Source organism: Panicum virgatum, chromosome 3K, assembly GCF_016808335.1.
Source record: "Panicum virgatum strain AP13 chromosome 3K, P.virgatum_v5, whole genome shotgun sequence".
Lineage (NCBI taxonomy): Eukaryota > Viridiplantae > Streptophyta > Magnoliopsida > Poales > Poaceae > Panicum > Panicum virgatum.
The window spans coordinates 44,536,980-44,549,948 of record NC_053138.1 but is presented as its reverse complement, the minus strand read 5'-3'; the positions used below and the strand labels follow the sequence as shown (position 1 = coordinate 44,549,948).

The 12,969-nt window shown below is 45.5% G+C and overlaps 1 protein-coding gene across 2 annotated transcripts; it reads right to left on the bottom strand.

Annotated features, from left to right (window-relative positions):
• Positions 1-1,273: 1,273 nt before the first annotated feature.
• On the bottom strand, positions 1,274-9,132 carry LOC120699286 (WD repeat-containing protein GTS1-like). Of its 2 annotated transcripts, none has more exons than XM_039983241.1 (8): positions 8,745-9,132; positions 8,240-8,447; positions 7,368-7,463; positions 6,312-6,386; positions 3,883-3,993; positions 2,857-2,948; positions 2,402-2,486; positions 1,274-1,863 (listed from the first exon to the last, which is right to left on the bottom strand). In XM_039983241.1, exons 1-8 carry the CDS (start codon positions 8,933-8,935, stop codon positions 1,501-1,503), a joined length of 1,221 nt encoding a protein of 406 aa, XP_039839175.1. In that variant the 5' UTR covers positions 8,936-9,132; the 3' UTR covers positions 1,274-1,500. The 2 variants fall into 2 exon arrangements, with proteins under 2 accessions (XP_039839175.1, XP_039839176.1); XM_039983242.1 differs by having other exon boundaries at positions 8,240-8,424; positions 8,745-8,976.
• Between the last annotated feature and the right edge of the window lie 3,837 nt (positions 9,133-12,969).

Genomic DNA, 12,969 nt, shown 5'->3' with positions numbered 1-12,969 from the left:
TTAGCTTGAGCTATAGGTTAAGATTTTTATATTTGCCTAATTCATCCCTTCCCTCTCTTAGGCAACAAGCACTGATTCCTTTTAGGTGGCAGCAAACGCCACCGCCCTCCACGGACGTGACGCCTTGTGCAGTAAACGACTCTATCGCCCACCGGCCACCAGACCAGTGCCGCAAGCCCCCTGCCGGCCTTGTCCCAGACATTGGTGTAGGGGGTTGCGGGTGTCCAACATCCTCGCCGGGTGCATCACATTGAGGAAGTTGCTTCGCACGCATCTACTCAATGTTCAAAAAGGCGCTAGATGATTTCTAGGCAGTGACCCATCTCCTGGAGCCTAGGCGAGCCTAGGTGTTTCAAGGCGGTTTGCTAGGCGTTGCTGTACGCTTGCAATACACATTAATTGTATCTCTAAAAGGAAAAAAACTAAAGACCAGTGGGGCTAAAGCTGAATAGATAGCCCATCAAACCAGCTCAGACCATATATCAACCTTCCTACCACCTTATACATTCGATTCCTCCCCACCTCTGCCTCCACCCACCATTGCCTCCGCCCAGGCCGCCCTCCCTTCCACCTGCGCCATTGCCTCTGCTATGCAGGCCACTGCTCCTCCTCCTCCTCCGTGCCCGCCCCTGCATCCTCCTCCGCCGCCGCAAACACACCCCTACTTCCTCCTCTGCCGCCGCCCGCCCCCAGCTTTCTCCTCCGCCGCCCCCATCCTCTGCCTCCTCCACTGCCACCACTCTATGCTCTACCTCGTCCCCGGGTCACCAGATCTACCTCGTCCCTAGCCTCTACCTCCTCCCCTACCGACACCGACAAGCTGGCACCCACTAGGGGTCCGCCTATGCCCTAGACTAGGTGGGACCCCCTCAGGTTGCGCAGTCTTGAACACTGCATCTACTAGGTGGGAGCGCTGCGTCTACTAGGTGGGAGCGCTGCGACCATGGACGTTCGAGTAGGCGCGGATCGGTACAGGAGCATGGCCTCCGTGCTTGGCGGTCGAAGTTGATAGTGGCTACGGAGTACTGTTCAAAGGTATCTCGTATGCACATACTGCGTCCGCGCGCGTCGCTGAGGTCGCCCAAATGGACACATCATCATTTGTTTAATTCAGACTTCAGATAATGTTACAAGTTCGGAATCTTGTATGCACATGCTGCGTCCGCGTGCCAATCGCGAGGTGGCCCAAATGGACACATAATCTTTTTTTAAAAATGGACACATCATCATTTGTTCAATTCAGACTTCAGGTAATGTTACCAAGATGGGAAGCTTCAGTACTCTAGTTTTCATGAACTTGAATAGATTTGATAACCGTGAACTACGGTAGCATTCTCAATCATTAGTGTAAAAAAAACAGTTACAATGTTCTACGGGGATATACCACATATGTTGATCAAGACCTAGTAACTTAAGCATTAAGTTGCATGCTCACACAGCGCGCACACAGGACTTGCTCTTTTCAATGGCAAAGGTTACACATAGATTTGTTCTTGGCGGCTAGTATGGCTGATGTCGGATTTTGGTTTTCTTTTGCAGCTTCGAGACTAAAGAACTCGAGATCCAAGACTTGTTTGTCTCTGCAATTTCGTCGGAGCGCCAGCAGCACAAACGGCCATCCTCACCTCCTGTCCATCCAAAGATGCCCCTATTTTGCCCAAGGCTCCAATGGGTTCCTGCGGCAGGGTACACGGTCCTAACAACCCCTGTATGGCCTCCTTCAAGGATAGCTTCAGCGGGACCTATTGCTCCTGCAAGATCATTTCTTACAGGGAAGTAACCTAGAGTCCCTGCGCTTGTGCCGCCAATCAACCATAGCCGGTCATCAGGCAGAGAGTAATGACAATCAACAAAGTAGTCAACCTGCCATATACAAAGAAAAAATAGAAATTGAGGAAAAGCTGCCAAATATACAAGAAATAATAGAAGGTGAGATGAAAGATTAATTCGTCTTTGCTAGCATTTTCAAAAGTAAATACGCAAACAAGCTTTTCCTTGGTGCAAACTATGCCCACGGGAAATGAGTCATAGGCAACCATGATCTTTGATGGATGAAACAAAATAGCAATTTGTATGGGTTATACGAAAAATAAAGAGAAACAATAGTTGATGGATAAGACAAGATAGTTTCGCTAGATATCTAAAGGACTAATACAACCTACTGGACAGGTACAGCCGGACTCATCTCTCAAGAATCAAACTAAGTTTGAATGCCTTTTTCATGACACCACAACCAAAAGAATCGAGAGAAAAAGTAGCACCGAAAGTTGATAGTATCTCACTACTGACAATTCTTTCATAATAAATCTACATCATCAGCATACATCAAAGCTCCATAAAAGGCTGAATAACATAAATGTACAAAAAAATGCATGCAGTACTGGTTCTACTGGATACTCACATGGTCAAGGTTCCACTTATCAGTGGCCAAGGAGCGAGCATCTTCAATATTCAACTCTCTAGACCCGTCATTCCAGTCCCAAACGCTGCAAAACATAATTGTCCAAGCTTTTGTACTTTGGTTATTTGAACATCTAAACAGATAGGGATGCTTCCTAATTATTGTGGTAAAAAGGGCAGAAAGATCCAAACTAATGTTTCTAACAAGTGTATTAGTAGATGGTCTTTTTGTCTGGATATTCAAAGCTCCAAGAATTCAGAGCTAGAGCTGGTGGTGCGCCAAGTGTTTGCGGGAACCATTTTGTTTCCATTTTAGGCCAAAAATAATTATTTAAAAGACTTTATTTTACAAACTACAGATCTAACGTGGGGCTGAGACCTGGAGCTCTGCCAAATGGGGTGAGAGATAAAACTGTCGCAATAATGTAAACATGCACAAAGATCCAAAGAAGGTACCTTATTGTCTCAATATGGGTCAAACACCAAAGCTTCTGATACATATTTCCAAAAAACCCCACTTTCGCAACAGATGTTTCTGCATTCATAACCTATGGGGAGATCAGTTATCAGATAGCAAACATCAGAAATCGATACAAATTGTGGAAAAAACTGTCAGAACAAGTAAAGAAAATCTAAGAACATAACCTTGTACAGAACATGAGTAATAGGATGTTGTCAACCAACAAAATAAGTACACCAGCTATATAGGATTATGTAGCTTAACAATAGCAGGACTACTATACAAGTTCACCAGCATGTTAACACTGCTATAAAGAACTACTCCCTCCATTCAGTTTTGATAGATATATTTTCATATGGCACAATGACCAAGGGCACTACAAGTGTGCTTATCAATCTAATAAATGTCACAGACTTTTTTGTTGGTCCTCCAATGTTTTAACTAGAAACTCTTTGTAACTAGTGCTATTTATTGTCACAACTCATGCTAATAGTAAATATAGCTATCATTTTTGAGCATTTAAGTTTTTGAAATATAGCTATCAAAAATGAATAGAGGGAGTAAAATGAACATAACTTGAAGCTCTATGTGTTGGACTGAGGATAAAATCCCCCACCCCTCCCACTATAACACCTGGGTTTTATGGTCGGGTTGGCTAGGTGGGGCGTTCTAACTTGGTATCAGAGCCGAGGTCCTGGGTTCGATCCCTCCCGGCCACGCATTTCCGCTGCGCGATTTCCCTGGCTGCGTTCGCTGAGACCGAAGTGCTGAGACCGAACAGGTGGCACAGCCCCGCGGCTCGCCTGGCTCACACGCAGTAGGGGGAATGTTGGACTGAGAATAAAAGCCCCCACCCCTCCCACTATAACACCTGGGTTTTATGGTCGGGTTGGCTAGGTGGGGCGTTCTAACTCTATGGAATAGGTCAGTAGGTCACTAACAAGTACAGCAGATTGAACACCCCATAACTTTTTGGTAAGTTATTAAAGAGTCAACAGGAACGATACGAGTCTATGACATACAGATAGCAGATGATTGTCCTCATCAATGTCGCCATCAGTGTCAAAAACACATAATAATCCATCCATTGCAGTAGAAATGAGTTTGCTCTGTTGATTTGGTGCAAATTTGACCTGTCCAACAAAAAGTAATAAATCAGAACATGGATAAATAATTATTCAGTCCAGAAGTTGAACCCTGTGCCAGAGATGAATTGAGCCAATGCAAAAAACCGGAAATGTACAGAATTGCACATTGATGAAGAATCTGGTTCTAAAGGAGCCAAAGCAACTATGAATTTCTATGCAGTGGGAGAACATACAAGATTATATGACCTCACATTGTAAAAATAAGCAACGATACCACCCTCAACTTCAACTGTCTGAATCCTACTCGAACAATCTAAACCAGCTCAACCCCAAATCCATTCCCTAAACCATTCTGGTATTATGCCCATGAATGACGTGGCCACTGAATCAGCTAGTAGTAAAGAGGAAACCCTTTTCCTTTTACCCTTCTTTCCTTAAGATGTGCTGTCAGTAGAACTTCCGATCCTCCAATGGTGGGTAAGGTGAAGAGATCCCCAGCAATGTTTTCAAATCGAGCGACTAATCGTGATTAATCGACCTTATCGGTCCAGCGTGCTCGATTAGGGTCCACGACTCGATCAGGAAGCCTGATCGACCGACTAATCGGCGATTAGAGGCGATTAATCGTCCGACTAGGGGTGTTCTCGATTAGGTTTGTGTAACTGGGCTGGATTGCTTGTGGGCTGGTGAGAAAATGAGAGGCCCAAAGCCCACTAGGGTTAGAACTTAAGAAGCAAGACTGGAGAGGCTCCCAGCCAGGCAGCCACCATTCCGCCCCGACCGAGCCGCGCCTGTGTCGGCGGCCGCCGCTCCCTCCATTGCCGCCGCCGCCACGGCCTGTCGGCGCCGCGAGCGAGCTGAGCTGCCCCAACCGGCGACCTCCTTCTCTTCTTTCCCTCCGGCGAGCTCCCTTCTTTCCTCCGTTCCCTCCGGTGAGCTGCCCCGACCCGCGACCTCCTCCTGCCGGCGCGCGAGCGCGAGCACGGGTGACGGGTCCGGCGAGCTCCAGAGAAGATGGCTTCGTCGTCCTCTGATAGTGGTGAGCAATCCCTTCTTCCCTCCCTTCCCTCCTCTATTCCAGTGTGCCGATTTGCTGCCAAGTACCATTGCATCCTGTGATTCGTTTGCGTCTTGAGCAGAAGGGGAGCTGAGGCGCGCTATGGTGGAGGTTATAATGCTCAAACCAGATGCACCCAGTGCTGGTGGGAGTGGTGACGCTGCCGACCGTCCTTCAGTGGTTGCCTCCACTGGTGTTGTTGGTTCTTCTTCCTCAACTGCTCCAGATTCTGCAGCATATGCTGAGAAGGCTATAGCAAAACTGCCACCGCACCTTGCTAGTACTTCAGTACTTAACTCCTATACTATACAATAATATAAGTATATATATATATATGGATCCTAAATGTCCTGGACAACTAGTGGACGACTAGGGTCGATCAGACCCGACTAATCGACCCTAGTCGACGACTAATCACGATTAGTCGTCTGGTCCACCCATTGTTCGATCAGACGATTAGGCGATTTAAAAACATTGATCCCCAGTGGCAAAATAGTGGTTATTAAAAGAAATTTGAAGGAGGGCAATCGTCTTTTTTATTTGCTGACCTAAGTATGTGATATTAACTGTCATTCCACGTCATCAAACTATTTCATGTGTGAGAAAAACTGTCTAAGGGATAGTAACTAACTCTGGTTTACATTGTTGGACGGTAAAAAGTGAACAAAAGGTTTGGAAGTCAAGTGGTATTTTCTGAAACAAAGGAAAGGTGAGGGATTAAACAAGATAAAATATAATTTCACACATGTCCAACTAGTCAGTCGACCTCTGCCATCAACAGTACCATATTGTTCGGGACAGCAACACAGTCAACGACTTACTGAAACAGCACAAAGTATCCTATAGGATTTTAAAATCTTATACATTCTAGTAACATCCAGAATGCATTTAAGAAAACCAGATCGTGTCAGTTCTCAACTGATCAACTCTTTCTAAAAAAACAATCATTCAATAACAACACCGCAAAGAACACGCAAGATTTCCAAAGAAACAGAACGAAACAAGATAATTTAATAACAGTACTAATATTATTTGTTAAATATTAGTATGAATGATTAGCCTGGAACTAAGCTTTCGTCAAAAATGTGCCATGCTCTACGAAGAAAAGATTCAGCGCAGCTTTACATTAATTATTAGTATCATAATACCAACAGTTCTTAGGACAAGAAACAAAATTCTTGAGGAAACTGCATTATTTAAAACAAGTTGATACACTATGATATAGTTCTTTGGTTTGAGAGAAAGTTTTACAAATATTTCACAATGAAAAATGCAAATAAAGTTAGCCAACATAGTGTAAACATACTTGTGTCACATCATCCATGTGGCTTTCCTCTAAGCATGCAACTTGTTTTGAATTTCTCCAATCCCACAATAGAACCTACAATGAAGTGATTAGAATGAGATCCAGTACAGCTAACCAAATAACAATGCCTCCATGTCAACTAACATGCAGATCACCATACAAACTAACATGCATACTTCAAACTACCATGTTGCTCGGATATGTTTATAAGCAGAAGATACCCGAAGCTTATCATCTTTAATAACATATAAGGTGAGCAACAAACATTATTTTCAAATAAAATAATGTTAGTAAAACTGGAAATATGGGATTCTCACAGTAAAAATGTGCAGCTTGGTGTGAGAACCCCAAAAGCCTAACTTAGATTGCACGTAAGAAGAATTTTAAACAAACTCCACATAGATATAGATTAGACCTGTTGAGATAAAACAGAGATCCATTACAAGGTTTTATACATAGGGGTCACCAATATTAATGGAAACATATTAGTGACATGTGATTAACTCTTACGAAAATTCAAGATAAGAGTTTTTCATTGACATCAAAGGAAACAGAAGAAATTTTTTTTTTTGCTGCCATCCTTATTAAGGCCCCTATAAATTTCTAAATTTTGTTCAAAAAATGTACAAATATGATCAACTAAAATATAGTACACAAGAATCATTTTGTGCGTATATGCGCCTTTTTTCGTACAATCAATATAAGAAAATCAAAACAAAAGTCTCCTAGATGTAATCATCAGCGAGTTGTCTTAACCTTTAAAATTTGAAATCCAAATTAAAAATTTTGGTAGAAGAAAAATATGTTGGCTGTACAATTTTCCCTTTTTCTTTCTATAATTTAACATTTTGACAAAAGTTCTCATCATGGTTACCCTGGATACCGAATGTAATTGAACTTGGAATTCATATTAAAAAAGAGGAGTTTCAGAAGTTAAAAGTTTCTGCATATTTTTCTTATAGAAACATACAAAAGTGCAGGTATGGGATGGTAAATATAAGAAAAACCTAAGCTAGAAAATATTCTCTAATCAGTAAATATGTATTACTCAGTTACCTGGGCATTAGAGCCAGCAGCAAGTAGGTTACCACTTGATCCACCAAAAGCGAAGGAAAACATTTCTTGTGATGCGCCTCCTCTTAGCAGTGATATCTGGTTAAATATTTAGAGAACAGTGAGTGGTTGAACTTAGAACGTGCATAAATGTTAATATTAAAAACATGCCAACACTCTTGTAGTGTGGTGGTAAGCTTCCCAGTTGAGGAAGACAACAACTAGGGTCCAAATCTCGTGACAGCAAAAAAAAAAAATAGTGGTAGTGTGCTGGCCTGTGGCAACTGTCATTGGTTTGGGCCCTCCTACCAGAGGGTAGTTGCAGTGGTCGCTAACCCAGTAGGTCGTGGTCGGCTCAGGTTATGGTGCGGCCTGAGAGGGTGAAGCCAGGGTCCGGGGTTTTCTTAGACAGCTTGGCTGAGATTTCTTCTTAGTGCAATGCCATGGGGGCGGTCTCCCCCCGCCAGTCGAGTTTTTTTTTTAACAAAAACATGACCTGGTTGAGTATATAAGAAGTTACAAAGCAAACAAAAGAAACAAATTACATTCAGACAATACTGTCCATATGTAGTTATGTACAACCTAACAAATAGTCATGGCACTTAACTGTTTTAAGCAGCAGTCCACCGACATGGCACTATTCCAACAATTCTGAACATAAGAGATCAACAAAATAGAAATATCTACTATTTCCATTTTCTCTGTATTTACTACTATACAATATAAAAGATGGGGCTTTTGTGTTTGTGCCCCTATTTTGATTTTTGAAGGCCACCTGTGACTTTGCCCTCATTTTTTAACTTTGTAATTTTGCTAACAAATAATTGAAATACTGACAAGAATACTAACAGACACTAAGTACTAGTAGGAAATACCTGCTTAAAGTTTCTTGTATCCCACGCTCTGATAGTTCCATCAGAAGAACAAGAACAGATTACTTGTGGTGATGATGGAACTGAGAAGGAGATTTCATGAATGGTTCCTTCATGTCCTTTACATTCCCCCAGATATTGTCCAGTTGCTGGAGAATAAAACTTCAGCGCATTTGTTGACAAGGAAACTGCGAGTGTTGAGATCTCCTGGCTTGTTATCAGATTATCCAATAAGAAGCAAAAGGCATAACAGCATAAGTACTGGAAGCACAGAATTTTACACTACAGGACATTAATGAAAATAGGAGCGGGTGGTTACGACCACATAACAAAATAGTGATCAGAAACGCCCTGTTGCAATCCAGGGAGGGACTGATATATCAGAGGACGAAATTGGAGGTCTTACTTCTATCTGCAACCTTCAATGGGCCACATTGGATCATATGAACCCACCTTATCCATTCTAACACCATAAAACGAAAAGGAGGGGGGAGCACAGGGTTCTTACCAAGAAGCAATTTCGAAGACATAATCATCTCCGAAATTGGTCTGGATGCTGTTCTTGAGGCCGAGCCGCCTCGAGGTCACGCTTCCATCAGGGTTTCGGGGTGGGGAATCTGACGTCACAGGAGAGGAGAGCCCCGCGCACGGACTGGCCTCGGCCTCCACCTCCATGGCCGCCTCTCCGTATCCATCCATCGCGCAATCCCCACCGAACTGGTCGCCTCTGGTAGATGGTGAGGACGGGGGGGGGGGGGGGAGAACGGGGGTGTGGCAGGACTTCGCCGGCGGGCGCGGAGGGGGTGCCGGCGGCGGGTCGGATGGGAGAAGCAGCGGTACTGCGGTAAGGAGGCTCGGGGCACAAAGTTAGGGCAACTTCTCTCCCCGATATGTTGTTTGCCACCCGATGAAAAATTGACGGTCAAGGTCGAAACCCCGTTGATGACAAACATGGACGCTTTCGCTTGGCCAGGGTTGCTGGCTCGCTGTAGCGCAGTAGCTATATTAAACATCGTCCGAATATCCGAGCTTGCAGATCTAATTAGGTTTAATAGATTCATCTCGTGAATTAATTTTAAACTTATAATTAATTTAATAATTAACTCATATTTTGTCCGCTTAATTGGCATGCAAATATCCGTGGTGACTCATATTTTGTCCTCTTAATTGGCATGCAAACATCCGTGGTGAGAAGCCCAAATTTTGGAATCCAAACACCCTTAGTTGATGCGACACTACTGTTTATAATACTTTGTGTTTTGTCAACGTGTTGGGAGCAAGGATATCGCTGATATCATATTTATTTTCATTTTTTTTTGAGTCAGAGATAGACACAAATACCTATTGGATATAAATATGAATGCCTCTTGGTTACGTATATGAATAAATACATATCGAATATGGGACTAGACGAATACAAACAATGTCGGTCATGAATATTTCCTGGACACAAGGTAAAAGCAATAACCATATATCACACATGTTATAATTATTTGTCCAAATTCTAACAAGTTTGTGGTGAAAGAATCACACTATATGATACTTGAATTTAAAGCTAAGGTGCACGTACCCAATAAAGTCAACCATCTTAAAGGATATTTAACAGAAAATGATGAATCCAAATAAAAAATATATAGAAAAATACTTTACAGAAAACTTGCAACTCACTTCACTTATAGTAAAATTTGTTTGGGAAATTGGTCTGTGGCACATCCCCAAATGGTGATTTTGTGCACAGCACACTCCACTCTTTAAAATTGTGCATAGCACACTCCATTCTTTGATTTTTGTCTCCAACACACCGCAGCACATAAAAGGACTTCTTTGCCCTTGCAAAAACCGGGCCCACCCGTCAGCTCTCTCCCACTCCTCATTCCTCCTTCCGCTCTGCCGCTCTGCCCAATGCTGCTGCACCGCGCGGCACCGGCCGCCGCTCGCTGTCCCGCAAGCTCGCCGGCCGGGAGGGTAGAGAGAGGACGCACAAAGAGAGGTGGAGGCCGCTGCCGGAGCCGTGCCCATGCGCTGCTGACTCGCCGGTCCTCCTGCGTGCGCGGCTGCGGTGCTTGCCCTCGGCCCCGTCCTCTCCCCGGCGCGGCGGAGCTCGAAGCCGCCGGAGAGGGGCCCCTGCCCGGCGCGCTCGAGATGGAGAGGAGGGGCCCCTGCCGCCGGCGCGGCGGACCTCCGAATCTAGGAGAGGGAGGTGGGAGGGCCGCCGGCGGAGCCCGCACCGCCGCGCCATGGCGTTCATGCCGCGGGCCGCCGGCGGAGCTCGCACCGCCATGGCCACCGCGTGGGCGCGCGCAGGCGGTTCCGCGGTGCCGCCCTAGTGCCGCGGACCCCAGCCCCGCCCTCTTCCCGGCGCGGCGGAGCTCGAGGCCACCGGAGAGGGGCCCCTGCCCGGCACGCTCGAGGTGGAGAGGAGGGCCCCTGCCGCCGGCGCGGCGGACTTCCGAATTCGGGAAAGGGAGGTGGGAGGACCGCCGCCGGCGGCCATGGCCACCGCGTGGGCGCGTGCGGGCGGTTCCGCGATGCCGCCCTGGTGCCGCGGACGCCTCCTCCACCGCGCGGTGGAGAGGGCCGTCGTGCCGCCATGGCCTCCGCCGTCGTCATTCTCGAGCTCCGCCGGGGACCCGAGGTGCCGCCGCCGCCGCCGGGATTCTCGAGCTCCGCCAGGGACGGCGCGTGCGCGGCTTGTAGATGGGAAGGAGGAAGGGGGAGAGGGAGAGAGCTGACAGGTGGGCCCAGTTTTTGCAAGGGCAAAGAAGACCTTTTATGTGCTGTGGTGTGTTGGAGACAAAAATCAAAGAATGAAGTGTGCTGTGCACAAAATCACAATTTGGGGACGTGCCACATACCAATTTCCCAATTTGTTTTAGGGTTCTATTAAAATGGGACAACTATATTTTTGACCATCAAACTAATGTCAGAGCCCAAATTTAGTCTTCGAACTACAAGACTGGGAATAAATAACATCCAATTCCAAATAGAGAACCAATAGATAGATTATATTTTTTAGAATTTTTTTGGTGCTAGTTTTGTAATTTTTTTATTCAAAATAAATTAGTTATAACTTTTTAGAGATTAAACCAAATGTTTGTTAATGTATATTTAAGATATTACAACTATCCAAACCTAATATCCTACTTAACTATCCGAATTATCCGACCTTCCGGCAGGTACTACTCTTCTGTATTCAAATCCAATATTATCCGAAACACTATCCGAATTTGTATTCAATACCTGAAAATAATATTCGAATCACTATCCGCTCCTTTTTGTCGGTCGGTTAAGAAACTTTTGTACCATTTACACCCCTAGTTGGGAGCGTGTGATTTGATATATAAATGGAATTTTTAGCAGCCCGACCTCCAATCTCCTGAGCTAGCATCATACCATGGCAGAACCGGGAGTGAAAAGGTAAAACACTCAGTCGATTCCGGAAATGGCCTACTACCAAAGTACTAGCTAGTGTGTTATCGCGCGTCAGGTCAAAGATAGCCTAACACACAATGACCCGAGATTTATACTGGTTCAGACCTGAATGCCCTACGTCAAGTTGGGTGTTGATCGGCTGTATTGCTCGAGCCCAAGTACTCAATGAGTTGAGGAGTTACAAGCTCACGAGTGAGAGTTTTCTCTTGGTTTCTAGAGTCTAATGTCGCGTGTGTTGCCGACTTTGTGTCATGTGTGTATATTTGTTCTATGAGGAGGACTCTTTCTTTCATAGTCCAAGGGTGTAACACTTCTGGTGTTTAGCAATGTTTTTAAACATGCAATTAATAGTTAATAACCAAGTTAATTAAATCAGGATTTTCATATACGTATACGTATATGAGGTTATGTGTAAGGGTACGCGTGTAGTGACCTATAAATCGCTGTAAATTTCAAATCAATCCATTTCTGCCTATGAAATTGAGTAGGCACTTTTTCCTTGTCTTAATAAACAAATGACTAGTTGGAGTCTAGGGGAGAAAACAAAATTTTTCACATGAAATGATAAGTAATTCGAATCACAGTGTTTGGAAATTCAAAATAATTTTTAAACCATAACTCGAATGAAATTTTGCCCAACACGAAAGTTATAAATCTTTGAATTTCCTACAACTTTGATGTTCACCGTTTTTCGAGTTTCAGTTGAAAATTTTGAGAAAATTTCGGTCAAACGTCACTCTCTCTCTTTTTCTCTCTCTACTCTCTTTCTCTCCCCTTCCTCCTCTCTGCGTTGACGCCGCGCGCGCAGAGCGCTCGAGTGCGCACGCTCGCCGTCGCTGCGCCGCTGCCGCCCGCTTGCTGTTGTCCTGCCGAGCGCTGACCTTGGTCGCGCACGCGCTCAGTCCCAACGGCCGCTCGGCGACAACCACGCGGCGCCGCCCGCCGTTGACCCGAGAGTGGAGCAGAGTGGCACGACGGCCGCTCGCTCGCTCGCTGCGCTCCACTCATGACCTTCCATGATGAGCACGCAGCTCGCCTCGTCCCGTCACCGCTGCGGCGCCCCAACCTTCCTCGCTGCTGCCCTTGACCCGGCCATTACTCCCGCGCGGCGAGCACGCCACCGCGACGCGCACGCGCCGAGTTCGCTCTACTACTACGCCCCCTCCTGCCGAGCTCTCCCCCTCCCCATTTGCTTCGCTCTCCACTCTCCTTCCCTCACCAAGCCGAGCCGAGCCGTCCCTAGGCCAGAGCGGCGTCGCCGCCCGCCGCTCGAGCTCAATGGCGCCGTGAAGCTCCCAGAC